The sequence below is a fragment of the Eutrema salsugineum genome, unplaced genomic scaffold (genome assembly GCF_000478725.1).
Source record: "Eutrema salsugineum unplaced genomic scaffold, Eutsalg1_0 scaffold_9, whole genome shotgun sequence".
Lineage (NCBI taxonomy): Eukaryota > Viridiplantae > Streptophyta > Magnoliopsida > Brassicales > Brassicaceae > Eutrema > Eutrema salsugineum.
In genome coordinates this window covers 7,798,362-7,822,461 of record NW_006256342.1, presented here as the reverse complement: position 1 = coordinate 7,822,461, position 24,100 = coordinate 7,798,362, and the positions used below count along the sequence as shown (strand labels likewise).

Genomic DNA, 24,100 nt, shown 5'->3' with positions numbered 1-24,100 from the left:
GCCTCCTCAAAATTATATGGTAGGCTCTGCTTCCTCAAAAATATGGTAGGCTCTGCCTCCTTAAAAAATATGGTAGGCTATGCCTCTTCAAATTATATATGGAAGGCTCTGCCTCCAGAATTATTTTAATTTTATGTTTTATTATGTGTAAAAATTAAATTTTTATCATGTTTTTCTCGTTAAGCAAAATTTAATACTGAACGTTTGCTAAATTTATTTTTGATAAAATTATATACAGTTATAATGTCGAATTTGGCGAAGCTCGAAATCCCTGCCCTTGATGTGTCTGGAAAAAATTATATGTCATGGGCAGTAGGTGCAAAAATGCATCTAAGAGGAAACAGGCTTCTCGATACCATCGATAAGTCGGAAACGACATCAGATAAGGCGAAAGCCATGATATTTTTGCTCCACCACATCGATAATAGTTTAAAAGAAGAATACATCACGAAAGAAGATCCTGCAGATCTTTGGCAATCTCTTAAAGATAGGTTTGATCACCAAAAATATGTGATCTTACCAAAAGCGAAACATGAGTGGCTGAACCTCCGGTTTCAGGATTACAAAACTGTTGGTGAATATAATTCCGCTATGTTCGGAATTACTTCCGGGATGATGTTATGTGGACAGGAGGTAAGTGATTTCGACATGATCGAAAAAACTCTCCACATATTTCATCTTGGAAATGTAATCCTGCAACAACAATACCGGGCAAAAGGTTACACCACGTACTCGGAGTTGATGCAAGTCCTCCTTGTAGCTGAACAAAATAATCAGCTCGTGATGTTAAACTATCAAACTCGTCCAACTGGATCATCGCAATTCCCAGAAGCGAATGTTGGGTCATCCAGTCAAAATAATAGAACTGAACGCGGACGCGGGCATGGTCAAGGCCGTAACCGCGGTCGCGGACAAGGTCGTGGACGACGAAAACAAAATGATGTTGGTCGGGAAGCAGGAAAGCAAAAAGAAACTGCTTGTTACAGATGCTGCATGAAAAATCATTGGGCTAAAACATGTCGTACGCCAAGACATTTAGCCGATCTGTACGAAGCATCACAAGATGCCAAAGAAAAGGATAAAGGAAAGAATTTTGAAACCAATTTCATCTCTGATGAAGCTGGACCTTCCTTTGATGGCATAAATGATTATACTCATCTTGATATCGCTGATTTCCTTGTTGATCCTGATGAATCAACGGAAACAAAGCGATTAAGATCAATGTAGTATAATGTCTTTATGAAGAAGATAGAAAAAACTAATGTAATCTTATATAAGAATGTAATATATTTTTCTAAACATAAAAAGGGTTTTTTAATGTAAAATAACTTTTAAAATTATATTTTTGATTTATTAATGCATTTTCTTGCATATTTTAATCTAGACTATGACATCGTTTGAGATTTAGGATGGAGATACATGTCTAGCCGACAGTGCTACGACACATACTATACTTAAAGATAAAAAGTATTTCTCCTGTCTCAAAATAAAGGACTCCGCCGGAAGCGTGGATACCATATCTGGTAATGCAAATATTATAATTGGCTCCGGAAGAGCTAATTTTTCAATGCCAAAGGGGACAAATTTTGAAATAAATGATGCATTATATTCCCCCGAATCTAGTAGAAACTTGCTAAGTTTTAAAGATATCCGAGGAAATGGATATCATATAGCAAGTACAAATAAGAATGGCATTGAATATCTTTGCATTATATCTGAGAGGAAACACGTATTGGAAGAATTACCAATGATGTCCTCTAGGTTATATTGCACAAAAATAAATATGACTGAATCCTATGTTACAGTAAACCCGGGGTTTACTAGTACATTTAGAGTATGGCATGAAATATGTGGCCATCCTGGATCAGTCATGATGAGAAGGATTGTGCAAAATTCGAGTGGCCACCCATTAAAAAACCAAAAGATTTTTCAATCGGGAGAGTTTTCATGTCAGGCATGTTTTCAAGGAAAACTCATAACTAGATCCTCGCCAACCAAAGTTGGGAATGAATCTCTTGTATTCTTAGAGAGAATACATGGTGATATATGTGGGCCGATTCACCCACCGTGCGGGCCATTTAGATATTTCATGGTATTAATTGACGCATCTAGTAGATGGTCACATGTGTGTTTATTGACCACAAGAAATATGGCTTTCGCAAGATTCATGCCCAAATAATCAGGTTGAAAGCGCAATTTCCTGATTATGCCATAAAGAAAGTCAGGCTTGACAATGCTGGTGAATTCACTTCAGCAGCCTTTAATGACTATTGTATGTCATTATGAATCGATGTTGAACATTGATGTCTCGTTCGTATCAACTGCGTGAGGGAACAAGTTTTACCCTTAACAAAACAAATGAAAGCCGCAAGTGCACAGCTAATCAGTTGTAGTATTTAGGGTTTGTGTGCACAGAGATTTGTGTGCCTGGTATTCCTCTATGGTTTTTAACTTTATGTCTATACTAAATTGGTTTTAAAGGTTGGTTGTTTGTTTTGCGAATTAAACTAAAAACAAAGAAAGCAAATAAATCTATCCTAAAAAGCAAGTAAGAAAACCGAATGAAATGCAATTAGAATAAGCAAAATATCGAATGAAAGACTAATAAGGCAAGTGAAATATCGCATGAAAGGTAAATTAAGCAAGTAAAATATCGAACTAAGGGAATTGAAATGCAGGTCTAAGAAAGCAATAAAAATCGATGGAGTTGTAAACTATGGCTAAAAACGCTGAGCTTTTGGGAACTCTAAGGGATCATAATCGGTTTTAACACTAGGGTAGATAGATTGGGATTGACGGATATTGATATATGGGTTCTAGAGCTAGAGTACGGCGGTATGATTACGTCACTGTCGTGATCATAACCAACTGTTTCTCGCAACCCTGACCAGTAGGTTTCCACTCTGGCCCTGGAAGGGAGAGAACGTAAGAGCTGCACAAGACTCGTCAGTACTCACGATCTCGCCGCAGGTAGGTTTCCACTCCTACGGAAAAATCGCCTGTTTCATTCTAGGGCTGATACTTAATGAAAACTTTCGCAACACTAACTATCTAGATCAGATACTAGGTGATCAATCAAGCATACATGCAATAAGAACAAGAATAAACAGAGAACAGGTCAAAATCCCAGATCTATAAACCTAGATGTCTTAATCGATTATGAGAGCCCCTTTCGAGAACCCTAAGCCCAACTCGGGATCTACTCAGACATGGCTGAGGTCGACATCATCATTGGTTTTAATAAAAGTAAGGAAAAACAGTAAAGAAAAGAGATAAAGAAAGCTTCTCTATTGAAGAACTCGAACTTGAACAATCTTCTACAAAAATCTCATAAAAGCGGCTAAAGGAAAAGGGTTTTTGTAAAGTATGAATGGCTCTCTCTAAAAAACGACCTAAATGACATGTATTTATAGTCTCCAATACTCCATGGTCTCTAGGGTTCCGGAATTGAGGCTGAGAATGACTTTGGGCTTCAGATACATGGGCTTTAATTCGGAGATTGATTGCCGCGGTCGGGAGTGTCGTGACCGCGGGGATTGGCTGGTTGGCCGCAGTCGGGAAGCTTCTGACCGCGGGAAATAGGTTGATCACCGCGGTCGCGTGACTTGCTGGCCGACTTCGAGTGGCTCCGGGGCTAATGGAATATCTTGAGATCCAACCGTTGGAATGTCTCCAAACCAAGTGCATTTGATAGCTGGTTGATTCTTCTATAAGTTGTCCAATTTTGAGGGTGATCAGACGGTGAGAAGGTCTTCGTCTCTCCATGAGAGTTCTGACGGTCTGCATTTATCCAAAAGAGTCCTTTTGTTCTATTTTGTGCCTCTTTATCCCAAATTACCTGAAAAGTCTTTTAAAATCCGGAAACATAGAAATCCTTTGAAAACCTTTGAAAATGGAGTAAAAACACCTGTAAAAGATATTAAAGTGATCCATAAAAATGGTCAAAATCCGGTGTTATACATCTGGTTCCACATGTTCATACACAAAATGGCATGGCTGAGTCTTTAATAAAATGGTTGCAATTGATAGCAAAACCGTTAATATTGAGAACAAAACTCCCAATTACTGTATGGGGACATGCTATATTGCATGCTGGGGCATTGGTCCAGATGAGGCCAAATGCATATAATGAATATTCCCCAATACAGTTAACATCTGGTAAAGAGCCAAATGTATCCCATCTCCGTATATTTGGATGTGCGGTCTATGTCCTAATAGCCCCGCCGCAAAGAACAAAAATGGGGCCACAAAGAAGATTGGGAATATATATCGGCTATACATCACCAAGTATAATTAGATATCTTAACTGGAGATATGTTTACGGCACATTTTGCTGATTGCCACTTTAATGAAAATGAATTCCCAGCGTTGGGGGGAGGATCAAGAGAATCACCAAAGGATATCACATGGTGTACACAAACCTTGGCTAATCTCGATCCCCCTACCCATCAACGCGAAATGGAAGTTCAAAAAATTATACATTTGCAAAAGTTGGGAAACCAGTTACCTGATGCGTTCACAGATACGAGAAAAGTGACAAAATCATATATTCCTGCTGCTAATGCTCCATCAAAAATAAATGTTCCGGAACTAGTTATTGATGGAAATAAAGCAAATGAACAGCGGTTTCAATTTAAGCGCGGGAGGCCGATGGGCTCAAAGGATAAAAATCCTCGAAAGAAAAAAAAATTGGGAGACAAGGTTACAGAAGAACCGAATAAAGAAAAATGTCTTGAAGACATTGGTGAAGAGGTTCCAGAAGAACCAGTTAAAGAAGTTCGTCTAGAAGACGAACATGATACTGAAAAGTATGAGATTTTCTTTAACTTTGCCCAAAGTGGGACATTATGGGTTAGAAACGAGATAAATGATACAAATGGAATATTCTCCTTTTCGGTATCCAAAGAATTTGAAAATGAAAACGATGATCCGGACCCAAGGTCCATGTCAGAATGTCAGAAAAGACCTGACCGGGAGAAATGGCAGACGGCCATGAGAAATGAATTAATCTCCCTGAATAAAAGAAATGTCTTTGGACCTATAATCATTACACCTAAAGATGTAATGCCAGTCGGGTGCAAATGGGTCTTTGTGAGAAAAAGAAATGAGAAAAACGAGATCACACGATATAAAGCCTGACTTGTGGCACAAGGTTTTTTCTCAAAGACCGGGAATTGATTATGAAGATACATATTCCCGGGCCATGGATGCAATCACATTCAGGTACTTAATGAGCCTAACGGCATCTAAAGATCTAGACATGTACCTTATGGATGTTGTGACTGTATAACTATATGGATCACTTGATAGTGAAATATACATGAAAATCTCAGAGGAAGTAAAGATCCCAGAAAGATCAAAGATGTCTGAAGCATCTAAAGACATATGTTCAGTCAAATTACAGCGATCACTTTACGGATTAAAACAGTCCAGACGCATGAGGTATAATCGCTTAAGTGAATATTTGTTGAGTAAAAGATACATCAACAATGCGATATGCCCTTGCGTATTTATTAAGAAATCCTCGTCCGGATTTGTGATCATTGCTGTATATGTTGATGATCTGAACATAATCGGAACTCAAAAGGAGATTGATGATGCAAGAACTCACATGAAAGAAGAGTTCGAAATGAAAGATCTTGGGAAGACAAAATTTTGTCTAGGACTCCAGATTGAGCATTTCCAAGATGGGTTATTTGTGCATCAATCAAATTACACTAAAAAGGTGTTAAAACGTTTTAAAATGGATAAAGCAACTCATTTGAGTACTCCAATGGTCAATAGATCACTTGATATTAACAAGGATCCATTTCGACCTTGTGAAGATAACGAAAACATATTAGGTTCTGAAGTACCTTATATGAATGCTATCGGTGGGCTTATGTATCTTGCAAATTGTATCCAATCAGATATAGCTTTTGCTACTAATCTACTTGCAAGATACAGCTCATCTCCTACGCATAGGCATTGGAATGGGATAAAACATATTTTTCGTTATCTCCAAGGTACGATTGATCTAGGTTTATTTTATCATAGAAACCCCGAAGTTGGTATAGTTGGTTTTGCAGATGCAGGATATTTATCAGATCCGCATAAAGCTCGATCGTAAACTGGATATATTTTCACAATTGGTGGAACGGCGATCTCATGGCGTTCTCAAAAACAGACTTTGGTCGCCACTTCTTCAAATTATGCGGAAATCATTGCTCTTCATGAAGCATGTAGAGAATGCATATGGCTCAGATCCATGACTCAACATATACAAGGTGCAAGTGGAATAGTCATCGATACGGAACCAACAAAAGTATTTGAAAATAATGCTGCATGTGTTGCTCAACTCAAAGAAAGTTTCATCAAGAGCGACATAACAAAACATATTCTTCCAAGGTTTTTCTCTTACACTCAAGAACTCGAGAAAAATCAGGAAGTAGATATCCAATATGTTCGCTCAAGTGACAATGCAGCAGATCTCTTTACAAAGGCGCTTCCTACTACATCATTTAGAAAACACGTCCGTAGCATTGGAATGCGCCGAATACAAGATCTATAAAGGAAATTTGTAGAGGGAGATTATGTTACTGTACTCTTTTTTCTTTGTCATGGTTTTTATCCCTACAGATTTTTCCATGATAAAGTTTTTAACGAGATAGTACATAATACGGTAACAATAATGGATAATCAAGAGTGAGTATTATAATATGTTGTAATTATCCAAACTTTTACCGACAGTTTTACCGACTTAATGCTGTGTATAAATAGACCTCTCCCTCTCTCACTTGTAGTAACTGTGCGTGTGTTTAAAAGAATCAATAATCAAAGAGATTGTTTTCTCCTTCTCATCGTCTCTCTCCTACTTCATTCATTCTCTCCTCCTTTCTTTAATACACATATATATATATATATATATATATACATACAAAACATATACCTCATCATATAACATCTAAACTCAAGTTTTTATCATTTTCTTCTTTATCGTCTAAGACAAACGCATATTTCTTATGATATCCAGATTATGTTACGGTGCTGCACTGGCGTAAAGAGGATATTATGGCTTTAGAGTAATTTAGTGACGAAATCCTATTTCGAACGATCTTGTATATAAGCCGAACCAGTTGTGTAACAACCCGACTCTTGGTTAACCAAAGATCGGTTGTTATCAGTTTCCTAAACCCGGTTTAATTAAATTAAATTATCTTATTTCATTTTTTTTTTATTTGGATATTTCCTAATTACTTTTTAAAAACCCATTAAACACAGTCTATTTCTTGTACCTAGATATAAATACCTAATTAAATCTCTAAACCCTCATTAACCACCTAAACAAACCCTAGCCACCTTTTCCCTTTCTCTTTCTCTCTTCTCTGCGCCGAGCTGCTCTCCTCCTCTCTCTCCCTGCATTTTCTTCTTCTTCTTTCTCTCTCCTGGCCATGTCTCTCTCTCTCTCTTTGCCTTGGCCACCACCATCCTCCAAGTCTCTCTCTCGGCCGAAGCTCCCTTGCCCAGCCTGGATGTCTGCGCCACCTCCTTCTCCTTTGTTTGAAACGGGATCTGATTCTGATGGATCTCCTCTTAGATCTCCATCTCCTCTGCCTTCTTCTCCTCCTGTCTCTCAGCCTTCTATGCCAAGGTGAGGACTTTATGGCTTCATCTCTTACGCATGATTGACTTTTAAGAGGTCTTTTCTTAGATCATGCTTAGATCTGCTTGTTAGGGTTGTTAGAATTATTTAGGACATGGATCCATGTTGACTGTTTGTTAATGATTGCTGATTGCTGGTGGAATGATATAATTAACCTGAATATAGATCTAAATTTATTGGGACCTTAAAAAATTGATTGTGTGATGTTAATCTGATTAATGCTCATTTTTTGTTACAACTTGGTATCATCGAAAGTGCATCTTAATAATGGAAGGACCTTTTAAGAAAAGACTGGATTGAATGATTGGTTGAAATGGATGAATTGTGCATAGTAGATTTTTGGTAGGACCCCTGGCTCATGGGTTGAAGTCAGAGTTGTTTGCTGGCTGGGCTGTCGTAAACGTACAGGGGCCATCGCTGGCTGTGAATAGAGCGATCCACCATTTGATTTAACAGCCTGTCTGTGTGACCGCTGGGTACAGCCTATCTGGGTGACCGCTGGGAACAGCCTGTCTGTGTGACCGCTGAGAACAGCCTATCTGAGGTGACCGCTGTGTTCCAGTTTGTGTGACTGGCAGAGTAGACCTGAATAATAGGTATGGTAATAGGCCAACCATTCATTGGCTGGGGTTATTCTGGTTTGCCTTTCCGAGGAGGCATGGGGGCTCGCGGGACTGCTCACTTGTTACTGGTGTTGACTAGAGACCTGCTTCTTGTGTAGTTGCTTGTTGTATTACCCTTATATGATGTGTGATTGATCGTTAGAAATGAACCTGTCTTATTAAATATATACATATATATATGTTGTTTGGGTTTGTTTTAGGATTAGGCCTCTTAAAATTAATTTATGCTAGTTTGATGATGTTGTGGACCTTCTTAAAGCCCATTCTCACCGAGTAATCTCCATTACTCACCTCTCCTCTTCCCTTTGTCTTTTCAGGTATAGTTGATAGATCAGCCTAAATTTATGTTGTTGATTGTTATATGAGCGTTTTCCTGACAATCCTGTGTGCTCACCAATCGGACATTCTATCGGACGCGGTTCGATGGTCGATCTAACATACCTGATTCTCCGCCTCTTAAGAGTCCATGATAGAGATGTTACAAGTTGTATCAAAGAGTTGTAACCTGTATGATAAATTCTAAAGTTGCGCTCTCTCTATATACCAAAATTCTTGTAGCCCTATTCATATAAAACACATCCGATTACACATCAACCCTATATGTATATATCTACCAAAGTACCAAAGAATGAGTAGGATTAGCAAGATATGAAAGAAAATTTACCTAATATTGTTATTTTCTTTTTGTGTTAAAACATTCACATAATATTCCCTCCATTACATTATAAATGTTGTTTTATAATTTTTTTGACACATTCATACCTCATCTATTTAATATAGTAAATAATAGAGAGAAAATTTGGAACTAGAGTATTCAACTCCATTTATCATATTCCAATCAGTCCAAAATCTTACCCAAAAGAACAATCCAAAGGGCAAATAAACCAATTCAATTTTTTTTTGTCCAACTAATAGTAATTGAAACTTAAAACGGAATGAACCAGTAAAAATTGTAATATTTTTCAAAAATATATTTCAGACTAAAGATATATATTTTAAAAATGTAATGATTCCAAACTAAAACCTTCTCAAACTGAAATGAATTGTTTAGGTCTCAATTCGGTTTCTTTATTTCATAAAACCAAAAAAAAAAAAACTGAAAAGAAAAACGGGTGGTGATTGGAGACCCTTACTTAGGATATTGCATATAATTTTCCACAGAGTTCTCACTACAACAAAGATGCACATTACTAGCACGGAAAAAATGCTATTATATGTTATTGATAGCATTTTCAGTCATGCCATGACATCAGCAGTATGAAAAGTACTCACTATACAATAGCATGTTTTAAATCCTACAATATGTTTTTAGATAATTTGCAATATTCAGATGCTATATTTTGTTGTTTCGAATCATAACTTTTTTTTTTTTTTGCAATTCAGAATTCTCGCCATGTTTAAGTTTATTACAGCATTGTAAATTCCTGTAAGACACAATTTAGTAACAAAATTTACGTGCCATGAAACAAATAATCACATTTATTTTTGCGCTATAATATGTGCTGTCCTGGTCAATAATAGCACATTCGTTTTGTTATTATATGAGGTTTTGGTAAGTAACTAAAATTATGCTATGAAATGACCTTTTCTGAAATTATGACAACTTCGTTTTGTCATGATATGTACTTTCGATAAGTAATAGCACTTTCGTCAGACGAAATACACCTGCTTTAATAGAAATCAAGACCACTAATAACATAAGTATCAATCATCCAAATTCAACACACATAACACAAGTCTAAATCCCAGGATCCAAGTTACATAAGTAGACTTAAAGTTAAGGTCTGAACCCATACTACACTTAATAAGTCTAAACGCAAAGTTAGCCTAGTTTTAAACTAAGTAAAACTAGCTAATCTGGACCAAGTTTCCTTCATTCCCTGCAACAATCAACCATGTATACATCAGTATCGTTTTGATTAGCAAAGTTAAGAACCAAAGTAGCTAGCATGCTCTACTCACAACACTAACCTTAGTTTGTTGAACTCAAACCATGATAACTTTATCATCTGGCCATGCAATATATGTACCAAGTGCATCTTCCATACACTCGATTGCAGAAGATGGCTTCCAAACTGCTGCATCAGGTACGTCCACTGCCTTAACCAGAACCTTAACTCCATTAATCCCCAAGCGAACACAGTGGATAGTTTGTTCTGGGTCATTTGAAATCCATTCTGCTTGAGCGACAATCCGCTTTCCATTAGAAATATCCACCAACTTGCACGGCTGATTTTCCTTGAACACTGTGTTGGGATTATTGTTACGCTGCCATGTCAACATTATAAAACAGTCATTACATTCATAATTTCCAGAAGCAACTTTATTACTAATTACCTTATGGAGCCATAAAATTACCTGAGATCTTCGAAGGGGGGACTCTGGATTTTGTACTTTTTGCTTCTTGGGAGATTTTGAACATTTTGAAGCTGGAGCCTTCGCAATATGAGATGTTGAACCTTTTGTTATAGCTTTTGGACCTGTCAAGTCTGGAGACTTCTCAGCAGGTGAAGTAGAACATTTTGCTGCAGCTTTTTGAGCTGGTCCTTTCTCAGATGCTTAAGATTTATGAACAGGTGGCTTGTGACCTCTTGCATCTGTGGTCTTTTTTAAAACAACTTTACTGACAGGCCATGACACAAAAGAATTTAAACAGTCTTCTAGGTATGCGATATCATTCGAAGGCCGCCATATGAATGTCCCAAGTTGAAGTATAGATTCCACAAATACTTTAACAGCACCAGATCCGAGTGGAAATCCATTCACCAATACTTTTTTCTCATCTGTATGCCAATAGCCTTCAGCAACGACAACATCATCTGAGGAAAAATCCAGTAGTTAGCACTTGTTTAAATTCTGTCAAATATGCATAAACAATCTATCAATTATGTTCACCAAATAATCATCTCTGCAAGTTAATACTATTCTCATCAAAGACCATTTAAAATGGGCTAAAGAAATATATATGATTCTGAAAATTAAATTTTACCGTAGGGACAACGTCTGATGGTTTTGTCATCTGATCTTTAAGAACATAGTACTTGGCAGAGCATGCAACAAACTCTCCAATAGCATCCTTAACCCTACACATGTTTGTTGCAGGTCTCCAAAGAAAAGCGTCTGGTTTGATTACAAACTCAATCAATACTTTTACATATGTAAGTCCTAATGGAGCACCATTGACTAATTCAGTTGGAGAAGCAGGAATTATACGCCCCTCAGCAACGTGTTCACCAGTACCCTCCCAATCAATCACCACACACTTTGGGTGTGATCCTTTGTTCACACTCTACAACAGGTTTGAGAGTAATATATTAGATATTGCAAATGATCAGTAAAACTATTTTGAACTAGATTACTTACTTTTACAGCTGAGTTTTCTCCGACTTCAAGTTCTTGTTTCTGAAACATGAAAAAAATGTCAAATAGATGTATTAATTACGAGGCTGATTATTAAAGAAATAGTGAGGTTGTGACCTGTTTCTTAAGTACATCCACTTCATTTTGCAACGCCTCAACCTTTTTCTGTAAATTCACTTGCTTCACTTCCATCTCAGCCAAACACGTTTGCTTCACTTGAAAACATGCTAGTTTAGTTTTACTCATAGACCTACCCATTGCTCTCAGCCTACCTGGATTATCAGGTCCTAAAAGCTGGCTTAGTGTATCTTCTCCGATATTTGTTTCAGATGATGGAACATTCCTAGCAACCAACTCAGCTGCCTTTTTCTGCAAAACAAAGAATCTGAGTGACTTGCCCATAGTTTAAACTCACGACCAAAAACGAAACTCTTTACTTATCAGCCTTTACAACTTACAAACTTCTCTGCAGCAACGTCATTCACTGGCGTACCATCTTTTCTGGTACGTGACTTCATCCATACTTTTAGCCTGTCCACTTCAGACGGATCTTCACTAATGTTTTTCTATCACAAAACACAAAAAACGGTTAACTATATACGACATTTTCTATGTAGTATATTAAGTAAACTGATAGATGCATAAGAATATATCAACATATACTTACCAGATCTTCTGTCAATCTGACCATTCCTTTGCGGCTACAAGTGTGTGGAACCTGACTGGCCCTTCTTTTTTTGTATGAATCACTCACAACCTGACAGATGAATTGTACTACATAATCAAATATACATATATCAATCACATAGTAATTAGTTCCAATTTACATACCTTAAAGGCTGTGCTAGTTTTGACTTTGACAAATTTTTTCCAATCTGTGGGAGAGACATTGATTGGTCGCAAATACATCCTTTGTTGATTAGTCGTTGCTTTATTAACCTTAGTTACTAATCGGGATTTGGATGACCTCCAAAGACATCCCATCTGCTTGAAAACAACTTTCTTCTGATACGGTTGATCAAGTGCAAATCTCGCCTGCAATCAGTTACCAAAATTCAATAAATATACAATTCGGTGGAAAAAATACATATACCATATATATAAGTCACGAAGATGTAAATGAATAGGGTAAGGTACCTGGATAGACCTCCACAGGATAGTTTTCACTTCCTCGCTGATTTTCAACCAACTCTCAACTGTAACAGGGACGTGTTCTCGTACCAAGGGCCCTAAATATGATGATAGCTTGACTGAACCAGGACCACAAGGTTCACCTGTGGCTGTGAAGTCAACATATTCTCTGACATTTGGATCCTTTGCGATGTCTCTCATCAAAGTTGGGCCTCTTTTTCTCTTCAGCTTTGATCCATTCGGAAGAACATCATCTCCAGAAATTTCAATCTCACCTTCAGGCTCCTCGTTGAACACTCCATCTGCAGCAGATGTCCTTCCGGGCTCATCTTGTCCAGGTTGTGTATCTTCCAAATGCGTTGAGTCTTCCAAATGATGTGAAACATGCTCCTCTTCTCCAGGTTGTGTATCTTCCAAATGCGTTGAGTCTTCCAAATGCTGTGAAACATGCTCCTCTTCTCCAGGTTGCTCTAACTCGACGTGATTGGGTTCCACATGACCTACATATTCGGGCTCGTCATCGATAACTGCAGTAACTTTCTTCTTTCCCATCTTAATTCACCTGCAACAAAAGACAGAACACTTAGTTATAAGACATAGAGAACTTAAGTGTTTCACATCACACAGATCAATAAACCGACAAGAAGCTACCAACCAATAAACACCCAATATGCAATCAAATTTTACTCACAGCACAGAGATCAATAGACTTAAGAAGCTACATTTCAAACATAAATTCCTTCACAATCAATTCGTGCATTTCCAGCCTCATCCATGTCGACTTCCATGTCAACATTCGAAGGCAGTGGCCCAATGTCTGCATTAGAATCCGCAAAATCTTCTTTACTGTATCTTCTTTAAGGTCCTCTCATCACAACATACCAATTTGATGAATCATCTTCCCTTGAGTAAAACAATTGATTAGCTTGAGAAGCTAAAATGTACGGATCCCTCATAAAAGACACTTGACTCTGATTAAGATTAACTAGAGTGAATCCATATTCTACCTTTACCCCATTTCCCTTTACTACCCATTGACACTTGAATAAAGGAACATAGAAGACATTATAGTCTAGCAATATAATCTCAGTGACTCGCCCATAGTATTCCACCACTGCAGTCACTTGTGACATGTCTTTTGATCTAGATCTACAGATTGCAGTTGCCTCATAATAAACCCCACTGTTCTGACTTTGCCTATGCACTGAAGTCGTGTGAAATCGTTGCCCATTTACTATATAACCTGTGTAGGACCTTGAGCTATTACGAGGACCATATGCTAACCACTTAAGTGTTTCTCCATATTTGTCTGAATCCATAGGTATCCACCAAGTTTAGAGAAAAAAAAAATCAGATACCGAAAAGATGAAAAATTCAATCTCATAATCAAATTTAACTTGCCTGTTCTTTTAGCCAACCAGCAAAGTTCTGAGTATGCATACTCCATAACACTGATGCATCACGGTTGCATCTTACATTTGTGCTTTGTAGATGCTGCAGGTGCTCGCTTGTACAACAAAAAGACGAAAAAAAAAGAATTATGTCAGTTATACATAGAGGAAATGACAAATGAATGGATTTATGATGGAACTTACTCCACAAATGGGTCTACGACAGCCATATTTTGGATCACAACAAGGTGAGCTATTTCTTCTCTGTCTCGGTGAGAATAAATGACTTCCCTGCTGATATCGGACGGTCCTCCAAGGTAGAACTATTCTCATAATCAGTATTCCTATCTAATTTTTCCTCCACATTTGTTGTCTTTTTCAAGAACTCATTACAGAATTGGATACATTCTTCTGCAAGATAAGACTCGGCTATACATCCCTCTGGTCTTGCAGGGTTTCTGACATAATCTTTCAATACTTTCATATACCTGAACGATAAATAAGAATAATCAGTAGCAATAAAAACGAAGGAAAAGTAAGAAAACGACAATAAACAATGTTCAATAAATTGTTTACCTCTCAAATGGGTACATCTATCGAAAATGGACAGGACCACCTAATCGGGCTTCCCTTCCTAGATGTACTGTCAAGTGGACCATTATATCAAAGAAGCTCGGTGGAAAAAATCTTTCAAACATGCATAAAGTTTCAACTAACTGAGCTTCCATTCCTGATATCTGAGATACATAAACAACTCGCTGACACAGTTGATTGAAGAATGCGCACAAGCGTATGATGGCTATCCTAGGACCTTTAGGCAATAATCCTCTAAGTGCAACTGGCAGAAGTTGTTGCATCAACACGTGGTAGTCGTGTGGTTTAAGTCCTCTTACTTTACAGTCCTCTAAAGATACTGCCCTTGATATATTTGAACAATATCCATCTGGACCTCTAAAATCAAAGAGTCGCTTACAAAAGACTTTCTTCTCTAACTTGGACAAAGACCATGGTGCTGCTGGAAGGTAAGTTCTTTTTCTTAGATAGTCGGGTGCAAATCTTTCCTAATACCAAGATCCTGTAGGTCCTTGCGAGCTTGAAGACCATCTTTAGATTTCCCACAATGCAATAATGTGGAGACAATGCTTGCTGCCACATTTCTCTCTACATGCATTACATCCAAATTATGCCTTACCGGGAGGTCCTAATCAAAAAAAAAAAAAATTGAGTCTAAACCAAAGTCGAACTAATTAAATGATAAAATCTGATAAAAAGAAACAATTAAAAACAGAAAAACGAACCTCCCAGTAAGAAAGTTTGAAAAATATGGACCTTTTCTTCCATCTCAATAACTCATCTTGATCTACTTCTACTTCTTCCTCTTCCTCGGATTCACTGGAGATATCTTCATCATCAGATTCTAAGCGTGTAATCTCCTTTTTTTTTTTTTTTGCAGATTCCTTCAGATTTCCAAAATCATTTTTGAAATTCTTAAGGATTTTATAAATCTCACGACCACTTAAGATTCTTCCATTTTTCCCATATTCAACCTTTCCATCAAACCAAGCTTTTTTTCCCCGGTAACTGTGAGTTGGTGGCAAACCCTTTCTATGGCACATATACACATGTTTTTTGCTAAAATTTAACCACATACTATCAGTATTTTTCCCACATAAAGGACAGCCCATTTTGCCCTTTACTTTGCAGCCTGCTAGATTTCCAAAGGCAGGAAAGTCACTAATAGTCCAGAGAAGCATCGCCTTAAGAGTAAAACTAGTTTTACTGTAAGCATCATATGCTAACTCTCCATTGTTCCACAGATGGTTTAGATCCTCTATGAGGGGCTCTAAATAAACATCAATACTATTACCAGGCTGATGTGGACCAGGGATAAGCAACGTGAGTAAGATATTATCCTCCTTCATGCATAGGTTAGGAGGCAAATTATAATTTACCAACAGCACAGGCCAGCAACTATAAGTACTATTGTTCACGTCAAACAGATTGAATCCATCAGTGGAAAGTCCAAGCCTCAGATTCCTCTCTTCTGCTGCAAAGGATGGGTATTTGTGGTTCATTTGATCCCAAGTCGCAGAATCTACCGGGTGACGCAGTTTTCCATCACTGCTCTTGTTAGTGAAATGCCATCTTAATTCTTTAGCCATCTCCTCAGACCTGAACATCCTTTTCAACCGGGGAATTATCGGAAAATACCGTAGTACTTTTTCTGGAATACCTATCTTGACCTCACCAGTTTGGGTATTAGTCTTCCACCTTGAAGCCTTGCATTTTGGACAACTATCTAAGGTCTTGTACTTCTTTTTATACAGACAACAATCATTTACGCAAGCATGTATCTTTTGATAACCCATATCAAAAGATTTGAAAAACTTTTTCACATCATACAATGACGTGTGAAGCACATTATCCTTGGGCAACATCTCCTTTAATGTCTCTAGCAGATCATTAAAGCTCTTGTCGGACCAGCCATTTTGGGTCTTCAATCTAAACAGTTTGACAATGGCTGACAGCTTGCTATCGGCTACACAGTTTGGGTATAAAGGAGTTGCAGCATCTGCTAGCTTTGCATAGAATTCATCTTCCCTCTTATCTTCACCATCGTCATCCTCACAGAAGTAATCCTTAATATCATTCTCTTCTTCGAAATACTCAACAGCTCTATACAATCCAAAAATCTCATCATTCCATTGATGATTGAAGTTGGTTTCACTTTCAGACTCTGAAATAACTTCCCCATGATGATACCAATCCCTAGAAATCTTATAAGCCTCATCCATTCCCCTTGTGACAAGATGCTCTACTACAACTCTACCTGATTGACGAACTATATTTCGACAATCAATACACGGACATATCATCAGATCACTGCAGTCTCCTAATGCAGCAGCCACAGATTGTACAAAATGTCGAGCCCCACTTTCATAAGCAGGATCCGCTCTTCAAACACAGAAATAAATGGGAAAAAACTTAAAATCTACAAACTCCCTTAGAACCTAACTTATATTGATCAATTTTAATACCTGCTAAGATGTACCCATGCTTTCTCCACCATTATATGTACTAAGTTACGTAAAACCTTTAGTGTGATACACCAATTTAAAACTCATTATCAAAACAATCGAGAAACAGAACAATAACAGATATTAATCAATATCAAACCAGTAACCAATAACCAGTAACTCAGTACCATAACAATGAACAAACAGGAAAATATCAAACAAGTAACTCAATTGCAGAAAAATTAACCAATTACCAATTACCAATTAATAAAAAATATAGTGAATTATCTGTATATCCAATATTTGACAGCAATGATCGTTTACAGCAAATATATAAAGCTCGCAAACGCATTTACATCTATCATAATAATACCATAAACACCAAAAAAAAAGCACACAGCCAGATAACTAAACTCATATAACACTTCAAATTGGATATACGGCGCTAACCTGTGACCCTGTGATTATGGTAAAGATAAAGCTGAAATTCCAGAAATCTTGCATTGATCAGCACTTGCAAAAGAATAACATGATTTGTATAAGTAAAGAGAATATGCATGCAGTTTAACAGAAACAGCTATGAGATATAGAGATAATTAAACGTAAACAGCTACGACTAAACTCCTAGACGGTGATACACCAAACAAAGCAGATAAAAGAGAGATCTTTTACTGTCAATTCTGAAAAACCTATGTAAGATCGAAACTTCCTTAAACTGCAGTTACACAGAAACTAAAGTGATGAGTTATTTGAAAATTCCATGCTTTATAAAGTGTAATATATCAATTGCAACTAACAGCGCAGGTTCAGAGTTATGAGTTACATCTATAAACCAAAATTTTCGTTCTTAATCTCCAGTTTCATCAAAATTAGATGGTACATTGTCCACCAACTCGAGGAACAGAGGCATGCAGAGCGATAGAACAAGTACAAAAGACATATTATCGATTCTAATAAACCCTAGCTATAATCGAAACTTCCAGAAACAAAAGACAGATTATCGATTCTAATAAACAGAGAAATTGGTCAAAAGTAATCTACTTAAGCGCGAAATTAGAAAATTAGAGTGAGGAGGAAAGAAATCAGGATAAGAAATACATGCCTTCGCTCGATTTCAGATCACTGTTCACTCCAAACGGATGAATTAGGGTCGGCGAAGAAGTAGTGGTTGCGGCAGCGAAGGATTTCTCGAATTTTGAGGGTCGACAAAGATTTCGCCAGCGATGGTTAGGTTTTAGGGAAATTCCGATAAAAGGGGGAAACTGTCTAAGAGTTTTCGATAAAGGGGAAAATGGCGCATAAGTGTTTTTTTTTTTGCCTAAGTGTTGGCAGATTATCAAAATTTGGTTCCCGCTTATTATAATTTTATTTCAGCACTGTTTAAGTGCTATTATAAGTTTCAGAACTTACAAACGTATCTTCAATAGCAGTTTCGCAATTCGTGCTATTACGATATGTTATTAATGTGCATTTTTTTGTAGTGTCTATTATCCCGGATTTGGAATTTTTATCCCAAAAGATAAATCTGGTGTTAGCTGGTTTGTTGCATATTCTTCTGGCCCAATTGAACCTTGTTTCTTCAAATATGTATTGCCATTGCCGAGCTTCACTTATCCAATTAATAAAGAAACAAAACTCCACACAAATCAAAATATTAAAAACCTCTTAGTGGAAAGGAAAAACTTTATTAGATCGAAACACAATATAAAACAACGGACGAAAGTGAGGAACATCGTCTTCACACTGGTCGCCGTTTGATAATCATGACATTCAATTATTCAAACACACATATTTTACATATGGAGTAATAGGATACTCAATTTATTCTTAATAGATTATAATATTACACATATAACACAGTAAGATCCTCTCTCTTGGATCAGTTGATCTTCTTCCACCTTCCAAGCATCTCTTTGCCCTGTTTTAATACATGATAGATCGAAGGAATGTTCAGCTATGTGATCTATACTGCAATGAATTAATTTATATATTTATCTTACATAACGGAAAAAGTCAAATTTTATATTAATCACATGCACTGTATATACACCACTTTAATAAAAAAAAACAATTTATACTTTGATATAACATATATGTAAAGTTGTAAACTCACACAATTTTAATGTATCCATACCTTACGAGTGGGAATGGAGTCTGGGTTCTCCTCAATGGACACTGCCTTAAATCCTACGGGAATCAACACATCTTCGTAGCTAAACCTCAAAAGCACACACACGCACAATTAACATTTTAGCTAATGAAGCTCTTAATTAAATATAGGGAAATTATGGATTATAATTAGTTATTAGTCATAATTATATGTGTATAACTAATAGAAGACAAATTGAAGGGTTAATTACGTACGAAGAGACAGCTACTTTGTAGGGAGGTCCACCATCATGATCGGTAATCTAATAAATTTAAAAATGCAAAAAATAAATAAATCATATGCTATGTGATTATATCCTTAAACAATGAAATACACAAGGAAAAATAAATGAAAATAATTACCGGATACATGAGAGTTATGAGTTCACCATCAGGTTTTAAGAGTTCATGCATGGATTTAGCCCATGCAGCTCTCATCTCCGGTTCAATGGCACAGAAGAACCTGTAATTATATTAGTTAATTAATTTGATTTTAATTACCTATTCTAACATTAATTATGTTTTCATAGCTAATTAACTCACACATAATCGAAGATGAGGTCGAATAGTTCATTAGGACGCCAAGTGAAAACATCTTCCTTCACGAACTTAAAGTACGCTGCCTTCGGTGAGGAGCCATAAGTCTATATATAGTACTAATTTTTAGTATTTAAAGACGAACGTAGGAATAGTTCTAAAAAAAGAAAGAAAATGATCATGCATGATCAAGTACCTCATTAGCTTTCTTGAGGGCCTTTTCGGATATATCTAATCCAACAACGAAACGTTCAGGGTTTGCCATCGCAATGACATCGTGTCCCTAACAAAATATTTACAAAGTAAATCAACACGCATATAATTTTTAAGCGACTAAACATAAAGTAAGTAGATTCCATCTAAATCAAGTCGAGAAATTCATAACAAGCGAACATGCATGATTATCTTCGGTCTACTCAAATTTAAACCAAACCAAATGAAAATAGAGAGATGACTAACTCCACCGCAGCCGGGGACAAGAGTACGGCCAAGAGGGAGAGATGAAGAGTCGAGAAGATGACGAATGAGAGGTGTGGCTCTTCCTTGGTCCCATGGTGTTACACCGTCTTCCCAGCATTTTTCCCATCCACCTATTCGTTTATATATATTGCAGTAATTTTTTATAATTTTAATAATCAGAATTATAATATTTTCTTCATTTTATAAAATTAATTAACATAAATATTCATTAACTGGAATATATATATATATATAATAATTTATTAATTCTTCAATTATTAATATATTGAGTATATTATTAGGATATAGAAATTTTGCTATAATTATTTTAGATGTATTTCTTTTTAGTTATTTTCAAAAACCTAAAAACAAAAATAAATTATTTATTTTCTAAATGTAAAAGATAGAAATCGCACCTTTACAATAAGATGCAATACATAAATGATATGATCAGCCCAGTCATTACTAATAAATTTGAGTTAAAAAATACATAACATTTAACAATAAACGAATTTATATGTCCGTAAGATTCAAATAATAAATATTTAGTTTTTTTAAGTGTCATTCATTCGTCAAATATTCGAAATGATTTATTTTTCATATAGAACATGAGATATATAACTTTTACTATAAAAAAAAACATGAGATATATAACATATATATAGACCATATTAAAACCTAAAGTTCCATTAATTTTAAAAATGAATAACCTTCTGCAACGACTTGGGGCTGGAACTTAGCAGCTTCTTCAGGAGTGGGAATAATGTTTCCACCACTGCTGTAACCTAAATTCTGTTGTTGTTCAGCCATTTTTAGTAGTTGTGGAAAGCTTAAGCACACATGATATGTAGTTATATAGAGGTTAACAAATTGATTTAAAATTTAATAAAAACAAATTAAACAATAATTAATAAATCTAATTTTGTATAGAGAGCCACTCATTATTATTGTCCTTTCACCCTCGATACTTTCTACCCATTTTGTTTTTCTCATCGGAATATTCTGTTGATGTGACCTGAAATATCCGCGTACACGTTGCCGTTTATATAAAAAATGACTGCCGACGAGAAAACAAATGACTATGCGTTAGAAAATGGAGAGAAAAAATTAAACAAATTAAAAAAAAATAAGACCAGTGTGCCTACGTGGGCATACAATATTTATTTAGCCTTGCTTAAAAGTTAATACTGCTTTAGCAAAATGTGCTTAGTCTTTCTTTAAGAAAAATATAAGACCTGAGAGCATGAGTTCAAGTCTCTATTACTTTAACCAATAAATGTTAGTCTTTCTTTTTAATTTTTTTTCAGTGGCATGTACCTGTTGTATCAGTTGGTATGTGTTCCTGTGGTATCCCAGCGCGTCGAGTTTTCGAATTCCCTTTGCTTTTCTTATATTTTCTTTTTGATATAACATTGTCTTCAGTTACCATATTTCTTTCCTTTTCGTATACGTTTCTATATAATTGATTGCATATTTACTTCTTCTTTCTTTTGCTAATTTTGTCAAATAGTCGAAGAATATTTTACATTAATCTTTACCCTTTGTGCTTCTAATTTTTAAGAAATATTTTAAAGATCATAATAAAGAGAATTCATAATAAAACAATACTTATCCATGTTGAATAAGTTAGATATTCATATGTTGAAAAAATTGTAAAGGTATAAATATTTGAAATAAGTTTTTGTAAGATTTATATTATAAATAAAGAAATTTGGTTCATGCATCACCCAAACTTCTTTATTTGTAGTACAAATTTTACGTACGTAATATATTTCTACCCAATCTGAGTCTTGACGGTTTCTCATTCTGAGGCTCGAAGCTGTAGCTTCCTTTGTCTATGCTCTGCACCAGGTTTGGTTGTCTTTTCAGGAATAAAATCTCACTGAAAAATGATAGTAGTTTTTAAGTGAGTAGTTGAGATCTAATATTTCCTAACATTTCCTGTTCTATGATTTGAAAAAATAAAAATCCACTTAACGTATAGACAACAACACATCCACACACATAACACAACAAACCTCCATTAACATACACCATTTATCTTCTTCCTGTCCTTCACAAACTTCCTCCACCCACCAATAACTTCCATCAGCTTCTCCTTCTCCATTTTCTTCCCTTTCCCATCTCCCATCATTCCTTCTGTTCCCATCACTCTCCCAAGAGCTAAGCGGTAGTAAAATATAAAAACGGGTCTGTATACAAAAGTTAATAAGTTACATCTGGGTTTATCTGAATTATACATTATCTAGGGAGGCAGAACCGACCCGAGAAAAGCCAAAATACAAAAGTATGGTGCTTCTCCACCTCCAAAACCCTAAAATTGAGTTCCTCTTCTTTACCCTAATCGATCTCCTTTCTCCGTATATTCACCAAATAGCCATGGATTCAAATACACGCAGTGACCTTGTTAAAAGATTGGTCACTCTTTACCTTGGTTCTTTATGTAAAAGGAAATCCAAGCGCTCATGGATGAGTAGCTACATTGGAGCTTAAAATAATAAGGCCTTATTACACTTAACCAAGTTGGTTGTAAGAGTCTTAGCATGTCATCATCTCTGGATGGCATGTTTCTGGACATTTTGCTGTGATCCAAGCTTTCTTTAAACCAACACTTTTGTTGGCTTGAAGAATTATGGAGGCATTTGTTATATCAATTCCCTCATTCAAGCGGTTCTTGGTTTTAGAAATACTTTGTAATGATAAAAACAAATTAAAAAAAAAATCACTTGAATATTGTTATTGTAGCACCATGAGTCGTATCAACACTTGTTTGCCAATGCTTCCTTCTCCCTCCCATTGATCTTTTCATTTTAAAGCCTACTTTTGCAAGTTGACACCATGAAAAGTTAGAAAATGTCCTAAATTGCCCTTTTTCTTTACAATTTTTTTTTTAATGATGGATAGATAGTGAATATGGAGGATGAACTTACAGGAGCTACCTTCCAGAAACCTGTATTCTTGTCCTTTTTCTGAGTACAGAGACAGAGGTTGCAATCATTGTCTGGTGGGACTTGGAGAATGTCAAGATTCCACGCGGCAATGATGCTCGTGACATCTATGCATTAATAAAATCAGCTCTGAACCATCAAAGTTTCACAAGTCTTCTCACCATCTATGTTGTGTCTGCTCATAATGTTTATGGGCCAGGTGGGAAAGGCATTGATAGGTCGGTACTCACAAGCATCAATTATCATTGTATTCTAGGACGTAAGTTTTTACATCCCTATTTCTGTAAATACTTGTTGTTTTATGTTTCGTTAGAATATTCAGCATTCCTTTTTTTTCTCAGAGGAAAAGGTACTCCGCGCTAGAGATAATTGAATTCTTGAGCGAATTAAAAAATAGAAAGAGTATAATCATCTTCCCCTAAAATGTTATGGTCATCTCTAGAGATGGAGAATTCCAAGGCACTCTTGCAGAAATCCAAGATTATGTTGTTTTATCATATTGGTGACTACTAGTGCAGAAAGGTCATCAAATAGCTACACTGATTTTGGAAAGAAAGAGTGGGAATGGGTACCATTCTTAGGTGTTAAGACCATGTACATTAAGGGTTTAGCCCAGGTTCATGGCCCATTTCTTATGCGGATTGTTTAAAAAATAAATCAGAAAGAGAAAATAAGTGATGAACCGCTCCTTAGCGAAGGGGATTATAAGTCTGTCTCTAAAGGCGACGTGGCGGCTTGGGGTTGGACAAATATTTTTATCCAACTGCTCCATCTAATGTCTCTCTCTATCGTCTTCCTTCTCTGATCAAATTCCTTCTTTTGATCGAATTTCCTTCGTCATCTC

General features: G+C 36.3%; 3 protein-coding genes across 5 annotated transcripts; 1 reads left to right on the top strand and 2 right to left on the bottom strand.

Annotated features, from left to right (window-relative positions):
- Window positions 1-243: 243 nt before the first annotated feature.
- Window positions 244-1,227, top strand: LOC112085146. The gene has a single exon (XM_024154173.1). The coding sequence runs from the start codon at window positions 244-246 to the stop codon at window positions 1,225-1,227; it is 984 nt and encodes a 327-aa protein (XP_024009941.1).
- Window positions 1,228-15,183: 13,956 nt separating this feature from the next.
- On the bottom strand, window positions 15,184-17,217 carry LOC112085141. Its single transcript, XM_024154168.1, has 3 exons — window positions 17,186-17,217; window positions 15,845-17,102; window positions 15,184-15,348 (listed from the first exon to the last, which is right to left on the bottom strand). Exons 1-3 carry the CDS (start codon window positions 17,215-17,217, stop codon window positions 15,184-15,186), a joined length of 1,455 nt encoding a protein of 484 aa, XP_024009936.1.
- A 1,700-nt stretch (window positions 17,218-18,917) lies between these two features.
- Window positions 18,918-21,118, bottom strand: LOC18008446 (probable thiol methyltransferase 1). 3 transcript variants are annotated; one of them, XM_024153008.1, is made up of 8 exons: window positions 21,019-21,118; window positions 20,309-20,439; window positions 20,046-20,132; window positions 19,856-19,956; window positions 19,676-19,775; window positions 19,525-19,575; window positions 19,299-19,377; window positions 18,918-19,082 (listed from the first exon to the last, which is right to left on the bottom strand). In XM_024153008.1, the coding sequence occupies exons 1-7, from the start codon at window positions 21,116-21,118 to the stop codon at window positions 19,345-19,347; spliced, it is 603 nt and encodes a 200-aa protein (XP_024008776.1). In that variant the 3' UTR covers window positions 18,918-19,082; window positions 19,299-19,344. The 3 variants fall into 3 exon arrangements, with proteins under 3 accessions (XP_024008776.1, XP_024008783.1, XP_024008779.1); XM_024153015.1 differs by lacking the exon at window positions 21,019-21,118 and having other exon boundaries at window positions 19,529-19,575; window positions 20,283-20,325; XM_024153011.1 differs by lacking the exon at window positions 21,019-21,118 and having other exon boundaries at window positions 19,529-19,575; window positions 20,243-20,317.
- Window positions 21,119-24,100: the final 2,982 nt, after the last annotated feature.